Source organism: Tenrec ecaudatus, chromosome 4, assembly GCF_050624435.1.
Source record: "Tenrec ecaudatus isolate mTenEca1 chromosome 4, mTenEca1.hap1, whole genome shotgun sequence".
NCBI classification, from domain to species: domain Eukaryota; kingdom Metazoa; phylum Chordata; class Mammalia; order Afrosoricida; family Tenrecidae; genus Tenrec; species Tenrec ecaudatus.
Genome location: NC_134533.1, coordinates 108,914,931 through 108,942,134, shown reverse-complemented (window position 1 = coordinate 108,942,134; position 27,204 = coordinate 108,914,931). Strand labels below are relative to the sequence as shown.

Below are 27,204 nucleotides of genomic sequence, written 5' to 3'. Positions count from 1 at the left end.
AAGAGTGGCTTGACATTCCTTGGGCATTGGCATTTCGTGTTCTTTTCAGCAAGTGTTTTACTAGGAAGGCTCCTTGCGGCTTCTCTCTGTTTACTTTGATGAGTCTGAGGTAGTTTCAGTTCAGCTTTTGCTATTCTGGTCATAGAGAAACTGATCACTGCACCTGGGGCAGAACAAGCTTTGTCGGAATAAAGGGACTTGTCATGCTTGGACATGAATAGGGCTGATGCAGCCCTGTGGTCGGCCAGACTTTAGGGAATTATTTCTTGATGGCAGGATTTTTGTGCTTTTACCTCATCGTTGAATTGGATATTGGGGGGGAGGGGGTTTTGATTTGCCTTCTTTTACAGAATGTCACTCTTGTTTGCTTTGGTAGAAACTGCTTCAGAGATAGTTCTTCCATCTTAGGAATAGGCATTCTTTTTGCCTAGTTCAGGCCAGTGTTCCTCAAACTATGGCCCCCAGGTCACACACGTCCGCCAAGGACATTTATCTGCCTGCCAGGTGTTTTTGCCCCGTTTTGGTTTTTTACTTCAAAATAAGATATGTCCACTGTGCATAGAAATTTGTTCATAGTTTTTTTTTTAAACTATAGTCCGGCCCTCCAGCAGTCTGAGGGACAGTGAACTGGCCCCCTGTTTAAAAAGTGTGAGGCCCCTGGTCTAGGTAATCAAGAACAATATTAAAGAACATATGAGTGTCTCGGGTTACAGTGGCTATAGTTGCCATCGTGCCATAGATACCATTGTTTAGTTCTCGATACTAGGAGAATAACATGCTCTGAAATCAATTGCGATGGTGAGCACACAACTCTTCTTAATAGTCGTGATTGATGAGGCATCAATGAAACCCAAAAGTACTTTGTGACTATCAGCTGACTTTATTAGAGTCCAGTCAGTACTTACGAAAGAGCCATCCTTTCAATAAGTGCTCTGATGTAAAATTGCCAGAAGGTAAGCCTATCAGCATTTCTCTCATCCCGGAAAGCAGTTCTTTAACTGTTCTTATGTGTTAGGCACTATTGTGACCCTTTTGAAAGCGTGTCTTCTTTTCCAAGTGCCTCTTTAGCTATGGCAGGCACAGTGTTTCTTCTCTGAAAACTGAGAGTCCGTAGTGTTGTAGTTTCTGAGTGCGCGGCTGGGGGCTCTTTCTTACACATGAGAACATAGCAACATGTCTGGAAGTACTTCTTGAAGGAATGAGCAGATGGACTTCAGGTAACAAACATTGAATAAATTGCTCTTCAACACTTACTGTGTGCTCTCATAGACCTTATAGTCTAGTAGGGGGACAGACACACAAATAGATTCTACATACAGTACACCATGCTGTATGCTACAGTGGCAAGACAGGAAGTCAGAGTCCACCGAATAGTATTAGGAGAGGCTACACAGAGCGGGGCGCCTTAAGTTGAGCCTGGAGGAGGAGTGGGCATTTGTGTGGCACACATGAACACACCCAAACCAGTTGCTGGGAAGTCTCTTCCTGTCCGTGATGACCTCATAGGTAGCAGAGTACAGCTGTGCCCCACAGCACTGTCAGGGCTGTGGCTTCTGCAAGCATATTTACCAAGACTGTCTTTCCAGGTGCTTCTCAGTGGGTTTGTGCGGCCAACCTTTTGCCTAATGGCCAAGAGCTTAACCATTGCATCACCTGGGGCCACTTGGTTGACACGAGAGGTGTGTTTGACAAGTAGTTTAGAAACTATTGAGACAGACTGAGTATTGAGTTGCTAGTTTTGTTTTTTAATTTTTATTTTTTGGATTACAAATTTTTTCAACCATTTTATTGGGGGGGAGGCTCTTACAAATTTTATGGCAATCCAGCATTCAGTTATATTAAGCACACTTGTACATATATTGTCATTAACATTTCCAAAACATTTTCTTTCTACTTGAGCCCTTGTTACCAGCTCCTTTTTGTTTTTTAAGGTAGTATTTTTACAGCATTGACTGAACTTTGGGAGGAACCAGACAAACATGAACAAGATAATTTTGCCTTCTCCATTGTGCTTATAACTATAACTAGTTTTCAAAGTGATCTTCCTACTCTTTCTTGACTGAATCTTAGTGACAGAAATTCCACGTCCCAGTTCACTCTTTTCTTTTGCAGCCTTGGGAGGGAAAAAAGAGTACCTATATACTCGAGTATAAGCTGACCCGAATATCAGCCGAGGCACCTAATTTTACCACAAAAGTAAAAATGTGCTGAAAAACTCAGCTTACACACCAATATATACGGAATTTTTTTCACAATTATTACTGAACTAGCTTCTGGTGATTGAGAGCCTATGATATGTACACCAGCAAGTTTCTCATGAACCCGTCATACCTTCATCCCAACTTGTGGAGGCTCTGTCTATCCTACTTAGAGAGAAGGAAAACGGAGATTGAGGTGGGGAAGAATTTGCTACTTAGCTAAGTGCCAGAAATGGAATAAGGCTTAGGGGTTGGTCTTGACTGTTCATTCCACTGAAAACCACCTGAGTAAAACCCTGGGATTTGGCTGTGATGACCCTACAAGGGGATACGCTTACAAAATCATAGAGTATGGCGTGGAGGTAATAGAAGATAAAGTCTGGTTTATCGAATGCTCCAGAAGTCTCACCTTTGCAGGTCCCGTGCACAGTCTGGTTTGGAGGGTGGCAAAGGAGCCACTAGAGAGATTAGATGGCCCAGGGACAGGCACTCTGGCAAACATTTATTTTGCTTGGGAGCACTGTGTTGAGAGGAGTATGTTTGGATTAGTTAAAGAATACTCAGCATTAGGGTAGGAAGAAGGGGGGACAGGCGGGGAGGAAGGGGGCACTGATCACAATGATTGGCACATAAACACACACTCCCATCCAGGGGGAAGAACAACAGAAACCAGAGGGGAAGCGAGACAGCGGTCCGTGTGAGATATGAAAATAATAACAATCTATAATCTATCAAGGGACCATGTGGGGGGTGAAGGAGAGGAGCTGATCCCAAGGGCCCAATGGAAAGTAAATGTCTAGCAAAGAACGATGGCAATAAATGTACTAACATGTCGGATACAAGTGATATGTGGATTGTAACAAGAGTTGTAAGAGCCCCCAATAAAATGATCTAAAACAAACAAACAACAGTTGTATTTAAAAGCTAATTTAAAAGTGAAAAAAATAAGAATATACTCAGCATTTAAGAAATTTAAAGTAATGTAAAATTGCCAAGTTGTAGACCAAACATCTAGCTCTGGGGTCACAGACCAATAGTGAAATTCAGTGTTGCAGAGAAGGATGTGACTGAACTTGGCATGCCTTTGCTTTTCACCCTTAGAGTTCTCAGGTGTTCCCATTGCCCAGTACTTTTGGCTGGTGAGTACAGGCCAGGGGAGGCCCAGGGGCGGGGGCAGGGAGGCTGGGGAGGAGAGTGAAAGGAAGCCCCTCTCAGATGGCATTTTGCAGCCGAGGACATGATTCCATGGTCTGCTTATGTGTTTGTGTGCTTTTTGTCTCACATCTGTGAGACCCGTGGGCAGGACTTAGAGCATGTGAAGGTGAAGCTCCTCTACTAGAAGGCCCATTGGTTCCATTCTAGTAGCAGCAGAGAAAAAGGTACGAGGGGAGTCTTGTGAGTCCTGCTCAGAGTCAGCTAGCTGCCAGGCTGAGCTGTTCTGAAGGCTTAGCGTTTTGGTCAGTAATTTCTCTTGGACCTTGGTGGCGTTTTTCTCCTACCGACAGTGCGAGCTTAACTTTTATAAGGGTGACTTACTCTAATTTACTTCCCGGAGTCCTAGAAAATTATAGGCCTTAACACGGTTCCCCTTCTTTCAGTCTTCGGGAGAGTAAACTTTATCCCTTCTTTTAGCCCCTTTCAAAGCTCCCTGGAGCTCCCTCGAACGCAGCAAAGGGAGTCACACTTTCCATCCAGAGGGAGCTTGGTGAGTCACCCCCTGCAGACGCCCTGCTTGCAGTGTTCTCTCGCCTGGCTTCAGTTAAAGGCTTAGCTTGTCATTCTGATTCAGTCTTCCTGCACCCTTCCGTTTTGAGGCTTTCTGTGCTGAAGGATCTCCCTGCAGGAGATAGACGTCTCACGTAAGAAAGGACCGAGGTACACAGTCTGCTCTCTCTGTCCTTGTTGCCCTTGTTTTGTTTGTTGCCATATGACCTGTCGTATTCTGGCTTTTCCTGTATTTCCCCCCCCCCCCCCAATCCCTCAGAGAAGTAACCGTCTGTTGTGAAATAGTCAAAGCTTGTCCAGCTGTAAACTTATTCTAGGACTTCCTAACAAATACAAGTAATTGACCTTACCTATTAGTGCTTTGGAGTCTTTTATCTTAGAGTACAGTAAACCTAGGTGAAAGAGTAGCTGTAACCGAGGCTATTGTAAGTATAGTAGAGACGAGTATTTGTTAGAAACAAAAGAGCTTCTTTGGAAAAACAGTATGCGTTTGCAAAGGTTGCAGAAGAGCAGAGGTTTCTTACTATTGTTAACTCCGCTTCTGTAGTCAGTATAAAAGATGACTTCTTTTCTCTTTACAGGCTGATATTTCCAGACTTAAATGTTTATAGCAATGCCTTCACACTGTGCTAAAGCTCGTCTTTCTGGAAATGGGACTCCTTTTAGAAAATGTGTTATTAAACACTTAAAGAAACAGACAAGATACGTATCTCTGTTTTTTTGTTTTTTTTTCTTAGGAAATCAATTTATTTTTTGTAATTAAAAATGCTATTGTAAAATATGTACAACATACATTTTACCATTTTAACCATTTTAAATGGCAAATTCAGTGGTAGTAATTATAATCAGTGTGGTGCACCTGTCACCACAGTCTACTTCCAATACTACTTCACCACCACAAACAGAAACTTTGTACCTCTTAATTAAGATTCCCTTTTCCACTCTCTTTCCACACTCTGGCAACCTTGGATATATCTTCTGACATGCTTACATTCTTCATGTAAGTGGGATCATAGAGTAGGTGTCTTGTTGTGTTTTATTTATTTCACTCAGCATGATATTTTCAAGAGTCCATCTTTGTTGGATCATCAATCAAAACTTCACTTCCTTTTTGTAACATCTAATAATCAGATTGTATGGATCACATCTTATTTTTCCATTTGTCTATTGATAGACACTTGGGCCTTAAGCTGTGGTAAAAAATTTTTTTTTTTTTTAACAATTTATTGGGGCTGATACAATTCTTTTCACAGTTCATACATATACATACATCAATTGTATAAAGCACATCTGTACAGTCTTTGCCCTAATCATTTTTTTCTCTTTTCTTCTTTTACATTTTATTAGGGACTCCAACAACTCTTACCACACTCCATACATATACATACATCAATTGTATAAAGCACATCCATACATTCCCTGCCCCAATCATTCTCAAGGCATTTGCTCTCCACTCAAGCCCCCCGCATCAGGTCCTCTTTTTTTTTCCCCCCCCTCCCTCCCCTTTCCCCCCTCCCTCATATGCCCTTGGTAATTTATACCTCGTTATTTTGTCATATCTTGCCCTATTCGGGGTCTCCCTTCCCCCCTTCTCTGCTGTCCCTCTCCCAGGGAAGAGGTCACATGTGGCTCCTTGTAATCAGTTCCCCCTTTCCAACCCACTCACCCTCCACTCTCCCAGCATCGTCCCTCACGCCCTTGGTCCTGAAGGTATCATCCACCCTGGATTCCCTGTACCTCCAACCCTCATATGTACCAGTGTACAGCCTCTGTCCTATCCAGCCCTGCAAGGTAGAATTCGGATCATGGTAGTTGGGGGGAGGAAGCATCCAGGATCTGGGGGAAAAGTGTTCTTCATCGATACTACCTCACACCCTAATTAACCCATCTCCTCTCCTAAGCCCCTCTATGAGGGGATCTCCATTGGCCGACACTTGGGCCTTGGGTCTCCACTCTGCACTTCCCCCTTCATTTAATATAATATATATATACACATACATATATACATATACACATATATACACATACATACACACACTTATATCTTTTTATTTTTTTTGCATGATGCCTTATATCTGGTCCCTTGGGCACCTCGTGATCGCACTGGCCGGTGTGCTTCTTCCATGTGGGCTTATTTGTTTCTGAGCGAGATGGCCGCTTGTTCACCTTCAAGCCTTTAAGACCCCAGACACTATCTCTTTTGATAGCCGGGCACCATCAGCTTTCTTCGCCACATTTGCTTGTGCACCCATTTGTCTTCAGTGATCCTATCATGGAGGTGTGCAGTCAATGATATGATTTTTTGTTCTTTGATGCCTGGTAACTGATCCCTTTGGGACCACTCGATCACACAGGCTGGTGTGTTCTTCCATGTGGACTTTGTTGCTTCTGAGCTAGATGGCTGCTTGTTTATCTTCAAGCCTTTAAGACCCCAGTCACTATCTCTTTTGATAGCCGGGCACCATCAGCTTTCTTCACCACATTTACTTGTTCACCCACTTTGGCTCCAGCCGTTGTGTCAGGAGAGTGAGCATCATAGAGTTCCAATTTAATAAAAGAAGGTATTCATGCATAGAGGGAGTGTTTGAGTAGAGGCCCAAGGTCCTTCCGCCACCTTAATACTTGACCTATAAATATCGACACAAAGATCTATTTCCCCAACCTCCTATATATATTTGCATGTACATGTCTTTGTCTAGACCTCCATGAATGCCCTTTGACTCCTAGCTCTTTCCTCCATCTCCCTTGACCTTCCTCCTGCCCTACTACCATGCTTCATCGCCACCTGGGCTAGAGTATACCTCTTCTCTAAGCAACCTTACCCTTGATCATTTCCCACCAGGCCTGCCACTCCCCCTTCTCTACCCTTTGGGGTCCCATGTTTTTCCCTTGTCCCTGGGTTTGTTAACACCACTTCCTTACCCCCCCCTACCCCCAACCCCAAGTCCCCCCGGAACTGTCGGTCCCGTTGTTTTTCCTCCAGATAGTTCATCCAGCCTGTCCTATTCAGACAGACCTGTGGAGTCACTAACATGCACGAAAACTAGACAGAGGAACACAAAGCAACAGTATACAACCAGACAACAAAACAACCAAAACAAACCACTGAAAAAGAACAGAACAAAACAGTTCACAAGAGAAAAGCTTGTAGTTAGTTCAGGGATCTTTGCTGGCCCTTAGGAGCGTTTTCCAGTCCAGTCTGTTGGGGCACCATGCCCTGGCCCCAAAGTCCACTTTCAGCATTCCCTGGGGACCTTGCCACTCCATTCCCTTGCTGTTCCGCTGCACTCCCCCAGTGATTTGCCTCGGTGTGGTGGGATCAGGTCAGGTGCAATTCCCACACTGTGTCTCCGGTGCTGTCCCCGTATCGCCCTTAGTCACTGAGGGGCATCATGTCTCATAGTAGGGCCAGCCATGTTGTTCTCTCTGTGGACTGGCTGCTCTACTCAGGAACATCATCATCACGGCCTGGTGGGCCAGGCTGTGCTCCACTCTCTCCTCCTGCCCCTTCATCTGCTCCCGTGTGCTCTGATCAAATATGTCCATCTCCCATAGCTGCAGGGTCAATGTCGTCCTTTGGAACAAGTTCTTTTCGGGGGAGGGGCAGGAATCCACTTAATTTATGGTGCTGGGGCCAGCCTCCCAGTCCTCTCCACCGGTTCCCTCCTCCTCGCCGGGATATTGCATTCACACCTTGCGACACTGGGTTGAAGTCTGGTCCCACTTTCCCTGTGGAGATATAAACCATACCCTCCCCTTGGGTGGATTAATGCCCCATTTCTGTCATGCTGATTGTACTTACCTCAGGGGACTCATGTTGTACCTGTCCCTTTGGGTCTGGCTTACCTCGCTTAACATAATTCCTTCCAGCTCTTCCCATGAAATAACGTGTTTCATGTGCTCATCGGTGCTTTTTAGTGCTGCATAATACTCCATTGTGTGTATGTGCCAAAGTTTGCTAATCCACTCGTCTATCGATGGAAACTTAGGCTGTTTCCAAGTCTTTGCTATTGTGAATTGTGCCGCAGTAAACATTGGAGCGCATATGACTGGTCGTGTTTTATTTGCTGCTTCAACCGGGTATATGCCCAGTAGAGGGATGGCTGGGTCGTAAGGTAGATCAATTTCCATTTTCTTTAGGTATCGCCAGATTGCTTTCCACAGTGTCTGTACAAATCTGCACGACCACCAGCAGTGGAGGAGGGTTCCTATTTCACCACAGCCCCTCCAACACTTGTTGCTCTCTGATTTACTGATCTGGGCTAGCCTGAGGGGTGTTAGGTGGTATCTCATGGTTGTTTTGATTTGCATTTCTCTTATGGCAAGGGACTTCGAGCACTTTCTCATATATTTATTGGCCATATTGATCTCCTCTCTAGTGAAAGTTCTTCTCATTTCTTTTGCCCACTTCCTTAGGGGGTTAACTGTTTTCCTCTTTTTGCAGGTCATGATGGTGTTGTAGATTTTAGTAATGAGCCCTTTGTCTGACGTGTCATTACTAAAAATCTTCTCCCAGTCTGTGGGTTGCCTTGTCACCCTCTTGGCAAAGTCTTTCGAGGTGCACAGGTGTTTTATTCTTATTAGATCCCATTTGTCGATTTCCAGATCACCTGTGTGTGTCCCCTTCCCTGTTGCAGTGAGCCTATGTGCTCCCTGGGCCAGTGCTCTGAGATTAGTCCCGATTCCCTCCTTAATGGTCCTGATGGTTTGGGGTTTGACTTCTAGATCTGTGATCCACCTTGAGTGTATTCTTGTGCATGGGGTGAGGTAGACGTCTTGTTTCAACTTTCTACATGTGGATATCCATTGTTTCCAGCACCACTTATTAAAGAGGGCATCTGCTTCCCACTTGACGTTTTTGGGACCCTTGTCGAAGATCAGTTGTCTATATGCTGATGATTTTACTCCTGGGCTTTCTATTCTTTTCCACTGGTCTGAGTGTCTATCATTGTGCCAGTACCATGCTGTTTTGACCACTGTAGCTGTGTAGTAGGCATTAAAATCAGGTAGGGCGAGTCCTCCAATTGTGTCCTTCTTCTTGAGGAGTTCTCTGCTAATTCTGGGTTTCTTCCCTCTCCATATGAAGTTGGTGGTCAGTTTTTCCAATTCTTTGAAGAAGGTTGATGGTAATTGGATTGGTATAGCATTGAACTTGTAGAGTGCTTTAGGAAGAACTGTCATCTTTACTATGTTCAGCCTACCTAACCATGAGCAGGGGAGCTTCATCCATTTGTGAAGGTCACTTTTGGTTTCCTGTAATAGGGTTTTATAATTATGCTTATATAGGTCTTTAGTATTTTTTGTTAAGTATATTCCTAGGTATTTCAGTTTGTTCTTGGCTACTGTGAAGGGTACTTCCCTCTTAATCGCCTCTTCCATGGCCCTGTCCGATGTGTATAGAAACCCTACCGCTTCTGTTTATTGATCTTGTATCCTGCTACTCTTCCGTATTCCTCTATTGCTGTAAGTATTCCAACTGTGGAGTTTTGGGGGTCTTCAATGTATAGGATCATGTCATCTGCAAATAACGATAGTTTCACCTCCTCCTCTCCCAACTGGATCCCTTTGATGTCCTTCCGCTGTCTTATGTTGTTAGCCAGAACCTCCAAAACGATATTGAATAGAAGAGGGGACAGGGGGCATCCTTGTCTTGTACCCTTTTTCAGTGGTATTGTTCTTGTCTTTTCTCCATTGACTATGATGTTGGCTATTGGTCTTTCATAGATAGCTTGTATGAGCTTGAGGAACTTACCTTCAATCCTATCTTCATGAGTGTTTTGATTAGGAATGGATGCTGGATGTTGTCAAATGCTTTTTCTGCATCTATGGATATTATCATATGGTTTTTATCCTTTTTCTTCTCGATGTGGTGTATGATATTGATGGATTTTCGGATGTTAAACCATCCCTGCATCGCTGGGATGAATCCTACTTGGTCGTGGTGAATGATATGTTTGATGTTCCTTTGTATTCTATTGGCCAATATTTTGTTAAGGATTTTTGCATCTATGTTCATTAGAGATATTGGTCTATAATTCTCTACACCTGTGGGGTCTTTTCCCTGTTTGGGTATCAAAGTAATGCTGGCTTCGTAAAATGAGTTTGGGTGCTTGCCGTTCTTTTCTATGTTATGGAATACTTTGTGGAGGATCGGTGTCAGCTCTTCCCTGAATGTTTGGTAAAATTCTGCTGTGTAGCCATCTGGCCCTGGGGCCTTTTTCCTTGGTAGGTTTTTGATGACACTCTCTATTTCTTCCTTCGCTATGGGTTTGTTGAGGTTCTTGATCTCTGTCTCAGATAATCTAGGGATAGATTGTTTTTCTAAATATTTATCCATGTCTTCCAGGTTTCTGAATTCATTAGAATACAAACCTTCATAGTACTTTGTGATTATCCTTTTTATCTCATTGGGGTCTGTTGTTATTGCCCCCGATTCATCCCTCATCCTGGCTATTGATGATTGTTCCTTTCTATCTTTGGTAAGCTTTGCCAGGGGAGTGTCAATTTTATTAATTCGTTCATAAAACCAGCTTCTAGTTGCGTTAATCCTTTGCATTGTTCTTTTGTCTTCCCACTGGTTTAACTCCGCCCTGATTTTTATTATTTCTTTTCTCTTGCTATTGGAGGGGTAGTTCTGTTGACTCTGTTCTAGTTGTTGGAGGTTTTGTGTTAACATATCTGTCATACGCCTTTCTTCTTTTTTCATGTATGCATTCATTGATATCAAGCTACCTCTGATAACTGCCTTTGCAGTGTCCCATAAGTTTTGATATGTTGTATGCTCGTTCTCATTAGTTTCTAGAAATTTCCTGATATCCTCTCTGATCTGGACCTTAACCCATTTATGTCGCAGGAGATCGTTGTTTATTCTCCAATTGGTGGCCCTTGCTTTTCTGGGTGCCCTCCTATTAATCTCCAGCTTTATGGCATGGTGGTCTGAGAAAGACGTCTGGATAATATCTATGTGTTTGAATTTACTCAGGCTGGCCTTGTGCCCCAGCATGTGATCTATTCTTGAGAAAGATCCGTGTGGATTGGAGAAGAATGTGAAACCTTTTGCTTTTGGATGAAAGGCTCTATAGATGTCTATCAGGCCCTGTTGCCTAATTACATTGTTTAGCTCTCTGGCCTCTTTGCTGAGCTTCTTTCCCTGTGACCTGTCTTTCTCTGATAGTGGAGTGTTGAAGTCCCCCACTATTATTGTTGTTTCCGTGATTTCTTCTGTCATTTTTTTAATAGTTTGTTTGACGAAATTTGCCGCACCATTATTAGGTGCGTAAATATTCAGTATGCTTATTGCTTCCTGGTTTACTGAGCCTTTGAGCATTATGTAATGTCCCTCTTTGTCTCTTTTTATGTTTTGGATCTTGAGATCCATTTTGTCGGAGATTAAGATAGCCACTCCTGCCTTCCTGGAGTTACCATTTGCTTGGTAAACTTTCTGCCAGCCCTTTATTCTCAGCATATGCTTGTCTGCTTGCTTAAGGTGTGTCTCTTGCAGGCAGCAGATTGATGGGTTATGTTTTCTAATCCAATCCTCCAGCCTCTTTTAACATATGAATTGAGCCCATTTGTATTCAAAGTGATTATTACAATCTCTGGCTTCATGGTTGCCATATTCTGTTTTGTGTTTTGGGTCTTTGCCTATCTTCCTTCATATCAGTGTACTGCGTTTGAGTGGAGGGTTTCTATCCTGTCCTCTTTTCCATCTGAGACCGTGTTGTCCTGGTACGTGTTGCTGGCATGTAGGCTTCTAGATGGAGATGGGCTATATGGTGGTCTCCTGGTGGTTCTAGTTGGAGCTTGATCTTCTGACTATAGTGAGTCAGCCAGTATGTTCTGCAGGGTCGGGTGACTTGCAGTATATTTTTTGAGTTCTTCCTTGTCCTGGAAGACCCTTATCTTACCCTCTATCTTAATGGATAACTTGGCAGGGTATAGGATTCTGGGGGAGGCATTTTTATCTTTCAGTTTTTGGAAGATGCTGCTCCATTCTCTCCTCCTCTTCATGGTTTCTGCTGATAAGTCTGAGCATAACCTTACCTGCGCTCCTTTGTATGTGACTGTCTTCCTTTCTCTTGATGCTCGTAGAATTTTCTCTTTTTCCTCTAAGTTGGATAATTTTACAATTATATGCCTTGGCGTGTTCTTCTTGGTGTTTAGCTTAGCCGGCGTCCTCTCTGCTTCCTGTATGAGAGTCGGATTCTCCTTTGTTAGGTTGGGGAAATTTTCTTCCAGGGATTCCTTTGCTATCTTGGCGGTCGATTTGTGTGTTATGTTGTGTTCTGGTAGACCGATTATTCGAATATTATTCCTCTTCATAGCATCTGTCATTGATCTCAGGCTGTCTTCTGTTTCTTTAATTTTCCTATCTGATTGTTTTTCTCGCTTGCTTCGTTTGGTTTGAGCGTCCTCGAGTTCACTGATACGGTTCTCAGCCTCCTCAAGCCTAGATATAGCTTCTGTGACCTTTTGTGTGGCCTCTGCTACCTCCTCTGTTAGTTTCTGCAGTTCCTTTTGGTGGATAGTATTCATCCCCTCTATTGTGGACTTCATCCCCTCTATTGTGCATTTCATCCCTTCTATCGTTGCATCCTTATTTTGGTTTGCTTCTCTTAGCTCCTGTATTACTGCAAGCAGAGTTCTGAAGATTTCCTTTTGTGGCTGATCTATATCTGTTTCTTCTATGAGTGACGTTAGGTCTGTTAAAGTGCCTCGTTTCTCTGATTTTTTTGTTGGGAGTGATGTGGTCTGTTGATTTTTCCTTGATCCTTTAATAGGCCCCATGCTTCTGGGAGACAGGAGTAACCTTATTGTGTGGAGGCTCAGGCCACTGTGCCGTCTCCTGGGGTGGCTGGGGCGGGCTGCGGCAGGCTTAGGGCTGGCACTGGGGACCCAACAGGGCCCCAGGTGGTGAGAGCTGGCTGGAGCTCACTGACGGCTCCTCAGGGACTGCAAAGCCGAGACCCAGGCTCCACTGCAGGTGGAGTGTTTGATCTGCCCGGGCTGTGAGCGGGCGGGCGCGGGGAGGCCCCTTGGATAGCTGCGCAGGCAGCTGCGGGACACTGCAGGGAACAATGGTGTTCGCTCTCCGCCCTTTTGGCGCGAAACCGCAGGGGGTAATGGCGCCGGCAAAGGAGGCTTGGCGCGAAACCGCAGGGGGCAATGGCGCCCTTCCTCTGCTCAGAGTCGTGGCCGCCGGGGTCCCCGCAGCACCCTGGGGAGGGCACCTACTCTTGTGCCTTGCGCAGGGGGGGGCCCTTGGGGGCAGACTCAGCAGCGCGGGGCGCGGCGCTCCGCGGAAGCTCAGGGTCCGGGACAGGCGCGGGTTGGGCTATGGCTCCTGTTGGCGGGAAGTGCTCAGCGCAGGGTCCCCGCCAGGAGTGGAGCTAGTGCTAGGCTGCCAGGGGCTGGCGGGGGCGGGCGGGGGTGGGAGGCTAGCGCACGGAGGGCAGGTGGAGAGGTCCGCGGCAGCGGTGCAGGTGGATGGTCCCCCGTGGGGGTCGCCAGACAACCCGCGGGTCCGCTCCCCTGAGCTTGGATGAATGGAGGGAGGGACGTGGGCCTGAGGGCAGATCGCTGCCCTGCGGGGAGAGGGGAACTGCGGGAGAGGAAAGCTTCTCTCCCAGTGGGGATCCGCGAGTGGGGAGTGGGGAGTGGGCCGCTGGAGTAGGCAGGGCAGGCAAGCGGCTCTGGGCTGGCGTCGGGTTTGGGGATGGAGCCTAAGCCGGTCGCCAGTGAGCTCACGGCAGCTTTGTGACCAGAGATGTCCCACTAGTCCGGTCCTCTTTCACCTAGACCCCTGCTCCGGACAAATACGTGGGGTAGGACTGGGGTGCTGTCCCAGGGGGATATTTCACTCACCAGACTCTTACTATTCAGCTACCTGGTCGCCAATCCCGCTTTGTTTGGAGGAGCTCTCAGAGTATGCGGGTGTCCCTGTCGGCCATCTTCCCCCTCTCTCCGTATCTCTGTTTTGAAAGTAAATATATCCATTAGTTTTCTTTAATCCAAAAGAGAATTCAAAAGGTATTAATTAATACCCATAATCAGTTCAGCCTATGACAGGACCTTTGTTCCTGAACAATCCCAACTATTGTATTTAAACAGGAAGGAGTAAGCTTTTCTAAAAGGCAACATGCACAATTGAACTTGGGCCCTTCCTCAGTGGCCCCTCTCTGTTATTCCCCCCAAATGTTTCTTGCATTACACATTTGGTGTCTAATCGTACTTTGCTGTGCAGGCTGCAAACATGTCAGGATTTCCTGACGATCCCTCTGCCTGTGACTTTGCCCTTTTAAGTAATGCTGATGGCAGGACATCGCTGTGGTGCAGGGCGGGCGTCACAACGCACAGTGATTAACCCGCACGTGTCATTCCCTGGCTGATCGAAGCAATCACACAGATGAAAAGCTTGCTAGCTGTGCTGAGGGGGGTGCAGTTTCTCATCATTCAGTTCAAGGATTTGGAGCTAAAGAGTCAACATTAGTGTGAACAAGGTTCACGTTTTCATGTCCTTTGCTCATTCTGATCCTCAAAGCTTCTGCGCAGAGCCTCTGTCTCCGAGCAGGATGCTAAGGAGAACACGTCACTTTTTATCACATCCAGGCGCCTGTGTACTATATGACTATAAAACAGTGGTTGAGAACGTCAAGGGCAAAGGTGTTTGCTTTTTCCAAAATAATTTTATTGGGAGCTAATGCAGATTTATGATTCCACAGTTCAATCACAGCAAGCAGTAGTGTGCAATTGCTGCCACAACCTGTTTCAAAACATCCTCTTCCTTCTTGAGCTCCTTGGTATTAGCTCCCCTCCCCCCTCCCCCCCTCCCCCCCAGGAACCCTTCTTCTACTTGCTGTCTCAGTAGGTACACTAATTCTGGGTTTCATAGACTGAAAAACAGAAAAAACATAACAAAAATTCAAGAGGATTACCCCTAATGACAAAATACATCTGAGATACCTCCCCATTCCCCAAAGAAATACCAAAAAACAAACACAGAAAATGTTGAAAACCAGATCAGGCCCAAGGTGTATCAGAGGGGTGATCAACTGACAAGGTTGATCATTTTGACCTTAGCCATCTCTCCAGTGCACTCTTTAGTAGCGACCATGTTCACATCCGTAGAGGAAAATCACTGGAGGCTTGTTTCCTATATAGATCTCACCAGTGTATCTTGGGTCTCCACTGTCATCCATCGCCTTCTGCAACCCAGGAGCTCACAATTTAGACTCTGATACTATTCCTTCCTTCAGCTTCTGGTTGTATGATTTACAGTCCTGTGGTCACTGATGTTGGTCTGTTTCTTCCATATGAATTGAGTTGACATCTCACTTATATAGCTGCTTGTTTGGAAATAAGCCTTGAGACCCCAGATGTTTTTTTATTTGATAGCCAGGCACCATCTTAATTTCTTCACCACGTTTTTCTATAGCACCCATATCTTCTGTGTTCCTTGCCTGAGGGCGCGTATGGAGCAGGGCCATGATGTAAGACCTGATTGTTCTTAAATGGAGCTAGGATTTAGTGCGAGCCCCAAGCCCATTCCTGGATCTATCTGAAGGGGAGAGGTGTTTGAGCGTAAGGCGGACAAGCTCGCGAGGACTAAATGGGGAAGGCCTAAACAGTTCTGACCAAGCTGCTTTCTGAGGAGATTCAAAACGACATTTCTCTCTCTCTTTTTTTTTAATTTTAAAGTTTTAGCAGTGTGTGACTCAATATGTTCATAAGCTATTTAAATTATTTTATTATTTTGAAACTATTTTACTCCCACGTGGGCATTATAACGTGGGTCAGTATGGAAAAGACCACAATCAGTTGAAAACTTTGATTTTTGCCCTAATTCATCACAACCCATCCCGTGGTCTCTCCAGTTCCCGCTCTTGGGCACCCTGCATGCATTTCTGACCCTTCATTCACTTGAGCCACGGGATCAGCCACAAAACTCAGAGAACACTGTGAGTCACACACTAATGGCTGGTGAAGGCGGTCGCTAATGGCTTTTCATCTCCTTGTCTCCCTTAGGTACAGAACCCTGGTATTTCTATTTAATTAATGGATTTCTGAACTTCAATGTAGTCTTTGGCTTAGCTCTTCTGGCCTTGCCGCTGACTTTTCTCATGGAATACCTGCTGCAAAGATTTCAGGGTAAGTGGTGTGTAAGATGTTTATCTTGAGAAAATGAGGCTTATAAGAACTCTACTTATTTTAGTCTACATTTTCTTATTGGAAATGGTTGTCTTATTAAATTTTCAATCTGTATTTGCAGATTCTTTGAACCTCTGTAAAGTTTTGGTAAATTACCTGCAAATTACACCGACTGAGGAAAGCTCTTATGACCCTCCCAGTATGGAAATCAGTATAACTTATAGAGTCACCAAGGGAATGCGAAAACATTTATAAAATATCCAGGGATAGCAACCTGCTTGGTCTTCTGCCTTTTAAAAGTGTGTGTCTTAATGTAGCTTAATTAGATAAGCATAGATAAAGCCAGGTTAGAGGCAAGCATTCTTGGAAAAATTGACTCATCCCCCAAATTTGACAACAAACCTGTACAAGGTTTCACTCCAAGTTTAATTCTGAAGTAGGGAGATGCTATGTGCTTCCCACTGTTCCGTTTGCCTTTGGATTTGCCTCATTGTGCAAGGCTTAGTTTGTCGTGAAATTTTGCTTGCACGCCTGTGTGTTCTCTTTATGTGATGTCGCTCTGGACACAGTGCTATTGCTTCTTCAATGGAAGACGGTTTGGAGCAGAAATTCCTGTACACTTTGGAAAGAGCTTTTATTTCAGAGGTTTCAGCGGGGCCACTCCCACTCTGACTTTCTGCTGATGGCGTACAGAGCTGACTGTACTAGAATGGTAGGAGGGTAGTCTTCACAGTTACTTTTTGTTTGCTTCGGCTACTTTTTCTCTTAAAATTGTTTTTCTTGGGTTTTTGGTGGAAGTTCATGCAACAGTTTGGTTTTCTATTATAAGGTTTCTATGACCATTACTCCTTGACATTGGCCATCTTGTCCACGTGTGCCAGTGTCCCCATGGCTCCCCCAGGTTGGTCAGCTGCCCTGCTCATCTTTGCTACCGGGTCGTTGTTGACTGTTTGTTCTTGTGCATTGTTTGAAAGGAGCCAGCACTCACAAATGATACTGTTTAGTTCATAAGCCAATATGCTATTGATCTGAAAAGGAACCTCTGGGAAGAAGTTTAAGTTTCAAGAGTCTCTCAGGGTGACAATCTTGGGGTTCTGTGGTTTTTACTGGTCCAGTAAGTCGCACCCCTTTTTGGTTGCAGTTAAAGAGTTGGCGTGTTCTACAGTTTTCTTGCCCTCTGTCCAGAACCATCTGTTTGTGTCCCTCGTCAGAGTGATTGCATGTGGTAACCAGACACCATCTAGTTCTTCTGGCCTAAGGGTAGATGGTGACCTAGCTTAGACTTGTGTAGACAGTTAGCCCTGAAGGCGAGTTTCTTCTTTGTCTTTTTGGTTTCCTTTTGTACCAGGTGAGTAGAGAGGAATGGTTGTATTTTAGATAGCAACTTGCATACTTTTAAGACCTCAGGCTATTCTCAACTAAACAAGAATGTAGAACATTAACTTTGTAGACTGTGTTGGGTTAATTAACTGAATGGACTTAGATTTTGGTCCTGTTGACAAACCCAGTAAACCAATTCTATGAGGTGTTATGTCTAGGAGGTATCTTATTATGCTTTCTATGTATCTTACTGCACACACACACAGGTATATTCATATATATACACACATATGTATTTATATCGATGAATATATGATAGAACTTAAAAAATTGTGGAAAACAGAATGAAAAAATAGTGGGACTTTCCCATGAATTTTTTAAAGCTCCCTCAATTGTAAAGCACATACAAACATGCATTTATTGACACCTACAGGTATACCAATACATGTATACCATTTTGATATACCATTATATAGGTATGCATATACAGTCAGCCCTCCATATTCATGGATTTCTGCATCTGTAACTTAACCATCCAGGGAGAGAAAGTATTTTTTAAAACAGGCCAAACCAAACCAAACTCACTATCATCCAGTTGATGCTGACTCAAAGCCTCCCTCCTTGGGGGTTCTAAGACAGGTGACTGTTTATAAGAGTAGAAAACCCTGTTTACCTCCTGCTTAAAAATGGCCAGAGCGTCTAAAAAGGGAATTCATTGGTTAAAGCAATCGTTCAAAGGCTAAGAGAGAGTGTAAAGTGCTACGTACATAGCATTAACATTAGTATTTTAAGCAATCTAGAGATGGTTTAAAGCGTATAGGAGGATGTGCATAGGTTATATAAGGCATATGAGCACCTTCAATTTTGGAACTCGCGGGTGTGCCCTGGGACCAATCTTTCACAGATACCTAGGAGACATCCCTATAGCTACCTGTGTAACAAACTACTCACGGACTTTTTGGTTGTTACTATTGTTGCTGCCAAGTTGTCTGTGTAACAAGGGGGCTTCAAAAAGCTTATGGGGAAAATTTTATCATCTTTTCAGTCCATTTTACTATGAACTTTTGGAAGTCCCTTTGTGTGTTATTTACCAAAAAGATCCCTGAATTCTGTGTATATCTTGTCATCATGTGCTTTGGTTAATTTATATACACTTGGCTGCATTCAATATTGCCTTTCTCGCTGCCAAAAATAACACGTGTGTGCTGTTTGAAGAGTGAGCCCCGGTGGCCCTGTGGCTATGCACTGGACTGCTAACCACAAGGTCAGCATTTTGAAACTACCAGCTGCAGGGGAAAGAGGAGTCTCAGAAACCCAAAGGGGCAGTTCTACTGTACTGTCTTATGAGGTTATTATGAATCGGAAATCTACTCGATAGCACTGCGTTTTGAGTTACTATCCAAAGAAAGAGCTTTGATGGCCTACTGAGCTACTTAGTGAATTGCTAACTTCAAGGTCAGCAGTTCTAACCCACCCATTGATCCTCAGGAGAAAGATGATGAGACTATCTACTTTCTGTAAAGATTTCGTGTCTCCCAAACCCAAATGTTCCACTCTGCCCTGTAGGGTCACTGAGTCAGAATCGACTTGATGGCAGTGAGTTTTTAAGTTACTGTCTAAAGAAGAGCTCTGGTGGGGCACTGGTTAGCAGTTTGAGCTGATCAGCCACTCCACTAGAGAAAGATGTGGCAGTCTACCGTCATAAAGATTGATAGCCTTGGAAACACCACTCTGAATTTCTAAATACAGGACACCTTCTACTCTGTCCTTGACTCAGTAACGGTACTATTTAGAACAGGAATCCTCAAACTACGGCCTGTGGGCCATATGCGGCCCACCAAGGACATTTATCCGGCCCGCCAGGTGTTTTTGCCCCATTTGTTTTTTACTTCAAAATAAGGTATGTGCAGTGTGCATAGGAATTTGTTCATAGTTTTTTTTTAAACTATAGTCTGACCCTCCAAATGGGTCTGAGGGACAGTGAACTGGCCTCTGTTTAAAAAGTTTGAGGACCCCCCAGACCTAGAGAATGGTTCTTCCTCCCTTCCATCTCTGGTAGTCAAAGACTGTTGGTTTGGGTATATATATTATTATTTTTAATTAAAGTGAGATCATACAATATTTGTCCTTTCATACTTGCTTGACTTGTTTCATGCAGAATAATGTCCTCTAGATTTGTTCATGTTGCAAGATGTGTCCAGGACGCATCATTGTATATACATAATCATATATCTATACATATATACCTGTACCAAACATGGATACACATATGTCTATTTGTGGCACTGCTACTAGATCTCAGAGAAGAATTGCCAGGTCTTAAAGTACTTGTCTTTCCAGAGTTTTGGGGAAGTGCCATATCATTTTCCATAGTGATTGTACCATTTTACATTCCCACCAGCAATTGATCAAGGTGCCAATCTCCCCACACCTTTGCTAGATTTCTGGTTTAAAATATATTGTTAGTACTGTTTTCGCAGAGATGAAATTTACATCTCTTTAATGCAGTGGTTTGCAACCTTCCTAATGCCGCGACCCTTGAATACAGTCCCTCATGTTGTGGTGACCCCCCAACCATAAAATTATTTTCATTGCTACTTCATAACTGTCATTTTGCTACTGTTATGAATTGGGCCACCCCTGTGAAAAGGTCACAATGAGCTCACATCCAGTTGTGAGCAGTGTTTCATTCTGTTGTGCACAGGGTTTTTCTGAGTTGAAACCACCTCACTGACACCTACCAACAGCAACAACGATGGGTAATGATTACCAGCATCTTCTCATGTTTGTGGGATGCTTCAAGGTGGTGAATGTCTATGCATGTTTGTTGCTCCTTTCTAAATTGGATCATTTTTGTTGCTGAATTATGGATATTTTCTTTATATTTTAGAGGTTAGACCCTCATAAAATAGATTATTCCCAAAGTTCCTAGCCTGTGAGTTGTAGTTCTCTTTTATTTGTTTGCTTTTGAGTAGCTGTGGCTGGGTCTTTAAAAGTTCTTTGAGCAGTCCCTTGATGAGCATGTGGGTTTACTTTTTAGGAAAGTGGTTACTAGTTTGTCTTCTGGTAACTGTGTATTTGTAGTTGTGTTTGGTATTCTACTGACAAAATTAAGTCCCATAGTTTTGTCCCTGTATTATATTCTAAGAATTTTATTGTTTTAGGTCTAGCTTTTATGGTTGTGAACACTTTGAGTTAGTTTTTCTATATGGTATTAGGAGTGGATCCTGGTTTTTATTGTTTTGGTTTTTTTTTTTTACAAAGGATGCCCAGTTTTGCAGCACCATTTGCTAAAGACTGATCTTCCCCCAATGGATGGAGTGTGAGTGCTTGTTGAAAATCAGTTGCCTGTAGAATAATGGGTTTCCTCCTGGGGCAGGGGTCCTCAAGCTACAGGCCTGTGGGCCCTGTGCGACCCGCCAATGCCATTTATCCGGCCCGCCAGGTGTTTTTGCTCTGTTTGTTTTTTACTTCAAAATAAGGTATGGGCAGTGTGCATAGGAATCTGTTCATGGTTTTTTTTAAGCTATAGTTTGGCCCTCCAACGGGTCTGAGGGACGGTGAACTGGCCCCCTGTTTGAAAAGTTTGAGGACCCCTGCCTGGGGTCTCAATTCTGTTGCATTGGTCTGGGCGCCTCTCCTTGCACCAGTACCAGGCTGTTTTGATCACCAAGGCTGTGCAGTAAGTTTTGAGGTCAGGAAGGGCAAGGCTTCCTACTTCGTTCTGCTTCAGTAATTCTCTGGCTGTATGGTGCTTCTTTCCTTCCCTCATGAAATTAGAGATTAGGGTTTTTGGATTGGGATTGGGATTGCAGGTTGTCTGTTGGTAGTATTGACATTTCAGAGTGTTACTGTAATCATGGGCATGGAATATTTCCCCTTTATGTGGATCTCTGAGTTTCTTGAAGTGACATTTCCTAGTTTTTTTTTTTTAAATGTATTAGTCTTTACATGTCTGGTTAGGTTTATTCCTCAGTATATTATACTATTTATAAGTGGTGTTTCTGAAATTTTCTTTTCAGAGCCCTCCTGGTAAGTGGAGAGGAACTCAACTACTTTCTGTGTATCAATCTGGGGTCCTGCTACTTTGCTGAATTATTTCTATTAGTTCTAGTGACTGTCTTGTGGAATCTCTAGAATTTTCTATGTATAGGATCATGACATTTGTGAATAAGGATAGTTTTACAAAACTCTTTTCCAATTTTGATGCCTTTTATTCCCCTTACCTTTACTGTTCTACATAGGCTTTCCGTGCAATATTGAATAAGAGTTGATTTGTTCCTACTATCAAAGGGAGTGTTCTCAGTCTTTCACAGCTGAGAATAAATGTTGGCTGTTGGTTTTGCATATATGCCCTTAATTGTGTTGAGGAATTTCTCTTTGATTCCTATTTTGCTGAGAATTTTTATTAGGAAAAGTGCTGGATTTCATGAAGTGCCTTTTCTTTGTTGATTGAGATCATATGATTCTTTTCCTTTGTTTTATTTGTGTGGTGAATTACATTAATTGGTTTTCTAACACTGCACCAACCACCTTTGCATTCCTGATATGAATCCCACCTGATCATGTAGTATGCTTTTTATTTTTTGTTTAAAAAAGCAAACAAACCGCTTTTTTGGTCCATAATCCACATACCATCTAATTCAATAATTCAGTCATATCGAGAGTTGTATATACATATATATGTATTTTAATAGGCTCCCCTTCTAGCTTTCTGTGTGTGTGTGTGTGTGTGTGTGTGTGTGTGTGTGTGTGTGTGTGTGTGTGGTCATTGCTGCTCTCAGCATCAGGATGCTGCGTCCTTCGTAGAACGGGTGGGTTAGGGAGCACTGCTCCTTGTCTGTGTATGTGTGTGTGTGTGTGTGTGTTTGTGTGGGAGACTTTCGGTAGAATCGATGCAGCTCTCCTCTGACTGTTCGTAATAGTCCCTGTGAGACCATCTTTGTGGCAGTGTTGGGAATTTTTCATGACATTTTCAATCTCTTCTTTTCTTATGGGACTGTTTAAATTTTCTACTATATTTGTGTTCGGTTAGTTAAGTAGTGTGTTTTGAGAAATGTGTACCTTTTAGGTTTTCACATGTTTTGGAGTACAGTTTTCCATAGTTTTCTGTTAGGAGCTTCTTTATCCTAGTTGGATCTGCTGTTGTATCTCTATTTTCATTCCTTATTTTTATTTGTTTCTTCTTATTTTTTTTTAAATTGTGTTTGACCAGTGGTTTGCCTATTTTATCGATCCTTTCTTTGTTGATTCTTTCTGTTGTTTTTGTCTGTCCTGTTTAGTTTTGTTTCTGCTCTGATCTATTCTTTCCTTCTTCTGGTAGCCTTGCTCTTCGTTTGCTCTCCCTCTTCTAATTGTTCCAGGTGTCACGTTAAGTTATCGATTTGGGAGCTTGGGGCTTTTTTTCTTAAGCATAATCGTAATGCTGCTGTCCTAAAAAAAAAGAAAGAACAATTATTCTTTAATCTCATTCAATACCCAGTTGATATTTAGATCTCCTAAGTGATTTGTCAAATAGCTCTTTCACATTGTTTGAAACAAGGGCACAGAATTAGCTGCTATGTTTCTTAAGGTTCTTCAGAGTCCCCATCATTTTGTTTCCCTCAGTGATTCCTTTAAAAGACAGATCGTCCATCTTGCCTAGCACCCACAGTCTATGTTCAGCTGCTTGATCCATTGGGAGTTAACTCATTCCCCCCATTCCTTTTATTTCTTAGGGATTACTTTTATTTTTTAAAGTAACTTATTTTTCTGGAAATCAAAATAATGTATCCTGTGGAAGTTTTGGAAATGCTGGTGGCAAATGTGAAAATCACAGGGCATTAAACTTTTCTTACAGTATGAATCCAGTTTTGGTTTTAATTGTGTATGTGCATTTGTGTCCATTTCATAAGAGTTGAGTGTATTCTTTTCTTCACAGTTTTATATACATAGATATTTATTTAGTTATAGTTATAAAACAATACATTTTGAACCTAAAAAAATAAGGGAACCAGGAAATCAATACCCATTATCTTAATATGAATACTGCTGTGGTTATAATTTTATATACTTTATGCTGGACACTTTAAAATTTTAGGCCATATTTTCAAAAGTTATAGCTTAGCCTTTACAATGTAGAAAAGAAAAAGACTATTCACTGGCATAAAATTGATGAATTTTCTTAGAATAAACAATATTCCAACCTGTTTCCTGGAAAAGGTATAAATTCTAAATTATAACCTAAAATTTTTTGATAAAGTTTAAAAAAACCTTGCTGTTATAGTTCAAGAATTTTTATTCCTAAACAATATTTTTCCAAGATACAAATAACCTGAGAACACGTTAGGTAGCCATTGCTCAGGTGGGTCCTGACAAATCCTGGTCTGGGTGTCTACGCTGCTTGCTGTAGATACAGTTAGTGGACACCAGGGGGCACTGTGTACCTTTCCTCCCCACCACTGCTCATTATTATTGATGTAAGCGCAGTAGGCGATGTCTTCACTGTGGGTTGTGAGCTCATCACGCAGTGTTCCTGTTCCTAACCACAGGAGTTTTCCAGCAGGTGCTTGAGTCTCAGTGTTCATTAAATTTATTTAATTCTTTCCCAGGCTATAAGTACATTTTTGGTTCTAATTTGGGAACTTATGGTGCATGGGTATTGGAGACAAAGAGAGAAAACTTAACACTCATCAGCTACAAATGGCAAAGAGCTTCTTTCAAAGCAAAACTAAAAAACACTCAGATTACCATATAAAACTGAACCCCAATATTAAAACCCAAGAAATCAATCTATATTGTTTTTGGCCAATCTTAGAACCTTTATTTTCAGTGACAGGACTCTTTAGAGATAGAATACTTTTTTCCTTTTTTTCCCATCTAATGTAGAACTTACTAAGCCATCTTACCCACTCACCTGACTTGCATCTGCGCTCTAGCCATACCCGGTACTGTGCGTGCCTTGGGTTTTGGGCCTTTGAGGGAAGCTGCACAGTACATCTCTCTTCCTATTTGAAGCTTTCATTGCATTGGAGAAAGTTTGTGTATAAGAGGTGAAACATTTTATGGGGTGCCCTAGGGTATTCTTGCAACTCTAGAATGAAGAGAACATTGAAATGAAATATATTGTTTTATTCTAATATGGTGAAAGGCGGATATTTTTTCTGTGTCTTGCAGTTCAGCATTTAGGCCATCCATATTGGCTTACCTTGGCTCCAATGTATATTTGGTTTATCATTTTCTTCATCCAGCCTCACAAAGAAGAACGATTTCTGTTCCCTGTATATCCACTCATATGTCTCTGTGGAGCTGTGGCTCTTTCTGCACTTCAGGTGAGTTTCAGAGAAAGGTGTTTCATTTTAAATAATCACTTACAAAACCTAAGGACAAATTACAGAATGCTTCCAGCTAAGATTGTTTTCCCCTATTCATACCATTAAACCTCTACAACCATATTATAAAGTTTTATTATTGATTGTTTATCCAATTTTTATTTCCTGATGACATATTTGTAGTGTGTGTTAATTTTTCTCTGTTGCAAACAAGAATCCAATTGCTATTAAAGGTGCTTTTTAAAATTTACTGTATATTATGAGTCCACTACGGAACGGTAGCACCTTAGCAGAGCTAATGGAATGTCTGCTCATCAACTGCTAGATCAGAATACAATTTGCTCAGGTCTTTGGGATTATCTCAGACAGTTGGCAGTATGAGACACTTTATAACCTGGACTGAAAACTCATTCAGGTCAATTCCCTATCAGAGTTCATCTTACCTTTATTTGAATACCAGTGTACTGATAACCTCAGCAACCTCTACTCTAGACTCATTCTTGCCCTCTGCTACCATTGAAATTAGTAGAGAAAGATAGCGAGGGTCATAGGGTTTTTTTGTTTTTTATTTTTTAAATAGTTTTATAAAGACATACTTCATATGGAATTCACCCATTTAAACTATACAGTTCAGTAGATTTTAGTGTAACTTAGATATAGAAGGATACATCAAAAAGTATTGCTACAAAATTGTAGAAATCTGTATTAAACAAAAATATCAAAATGTGAAGCTGTTGTGTAAGGCAGTATCTGGCCTCCTCCAACGTCACCAGGGGAAACTAGAATCAAACTCAACATTATGTAAGGGCAGATGCCGACAAGGCCGAGGTCAGTCAAGCCACTTCCCTCCAATTTCTTTCCCAGTTCTGCCACCAACCATACCTCCCACAGGACTCTTAACTTCTCTGCTAGGTTCTATTTGTTGCAGTGGTCTCAGAGAGCTGACAGACATTACTCATGATTAGGGGGTTTACTAGGGAAGTTAACAGGATGAGAAGCATTCAGGATACAGTTCTTCAATCAGGACAGCCTCTTTTCAGCCGTCCTTCAGGCATGCCTTCTCTGCACATCAGCCTCTCAGCTGTGTGAGACACCCCAGCTTCTGTTCTGCTTGGGCAGTATTACAAAAGCTGCCAACCCACTCTGCCAGTAGCTTAACCCAGCCATTCTCAACCTGTGGGTTGCGACCCCTTTGGCGGTCAAATGATCCTTTTACAGGAGGCGCCCGATTCATAACAGAAGCAAAATTACAGTTTATGAAGTAGCAGCAAAAGTAATTTTATGACTGGGAGGTCACCACACATGAACTGTATAAAAGGGTCACGGTATTAAGAAGGCTGAGAACCACTGGCATAACCCAAGGCGCTTAGCTCTACCTCTGTTATGGGCAAACCTAGCTCCTGCAATTAGGTAACTGCAGGCAACCCGTTCTACCATCAAGCGCCTGCCAGAAAGAAGCCTTCCTGTTCTGTGGACCAGGAAGCCCACTGCTCTGTCTTGTTCTCTTGGGGCTGCTACCTCTGCGGGAACAGCTTCTCCGATGCCATAGCTTTCTTTCTCCTGGACTGGGGAGGTGCAGTATGCAGGGACCTTGCGGTCCAAAAGATGTGCTCCGCTCCTGGCTCTTCTTCCTTTGTGGTCAGGAGATACTTACTCCTTTTTGCTTTTGAGTTGGCAAAACTGATCAATCTCGTGTTAGAGTTTCATACTTGCTACTTGGTGACCGCAGCCCACATGGTGCCGTGTACTTACGTTATCAGCAAGCTATCCAATTTCCTTGGAGGGCTGCAAACCCTTCCTATTTATATAGTCCGACCCAGTCATTTGGTGGGAGTTACAACGACTGGCTAAAAGATTCTAATAATTCCCTCACTCTGTTGCATGTTGTTTCTTGACATATCCTCCATCTAGACCAGCGGTTCTCAACCTGTAGGTTGCGACCCCTTTGGGGGGTCGAATTACTCTTACAGGGGTCGCCTAAGACCACCGGAAAACATACTTCCGATGGTCTTAGGAACTGAGACACCGCTCCTCTATCCATCTCTAGGCGGGTCCACCCACCTGCAGATACGCCCATATACGCCCAGACTGTTACCCATGCTACACCATGCTTCAAGAAAAATATTTCATTTGTCATTAGAAATAAATATTTCACAATATATAATTACATATTGTTTTTTGATTCATCACTATGCTTTAATTATATTCAATTTGTAACAATGAAAATATGTCCTACATATCAGATATTTACATTATGATTAATAACAGTAGCAAAATGACTGTAATGAAGTAGCAACGAAAATAATAGTATGGTTGGGGGGTTACCACAACATGAAGAACTGTATGAAAGGGTCGCGGCATTAAGAGGGTTGAGAATCACTTCCCTAGACTCATACTCTCTGAAAGTGGTGCTTCCATCTCTCCAAGCCTCCCCCTAAGAATTCTGTGCTCTTTGAGTTAGACATGTCAAATAACTTTGACACCCTTGAAAGAATTATATAGTG

At 42.9% G+C, this 27,204-nt stretch overlaps 1 protein-coding gene across 2 annotated transcripts in view; it reads left to right on the top strand.

Moving 5' to 3' along the window:
• The window catches only part of ALG9 (ALG9 alpha-1,2-mannosyltransferase), a 118,260-nt gene that overhangs the window by 22,333 nt on the left and 68,723 nt on the right, over positions 1–27,204 (top strand). For both annotated transcript variants that reach the window (XM_075546583.1, XM_075546584.1), the window contains exons 9-10: positions 15,948–16,070; positions 24,546–24,700. In XM_075546583.1, the coding sequence (XP_075402698.1) occupies positions 15,948–16,070; positions 24,546–24,700 (278 nt within the window). The remainder of the gene's footprint in view (positions 1–15,947; positions 16,071–24,545; positions 24,701–27,204) is intronic.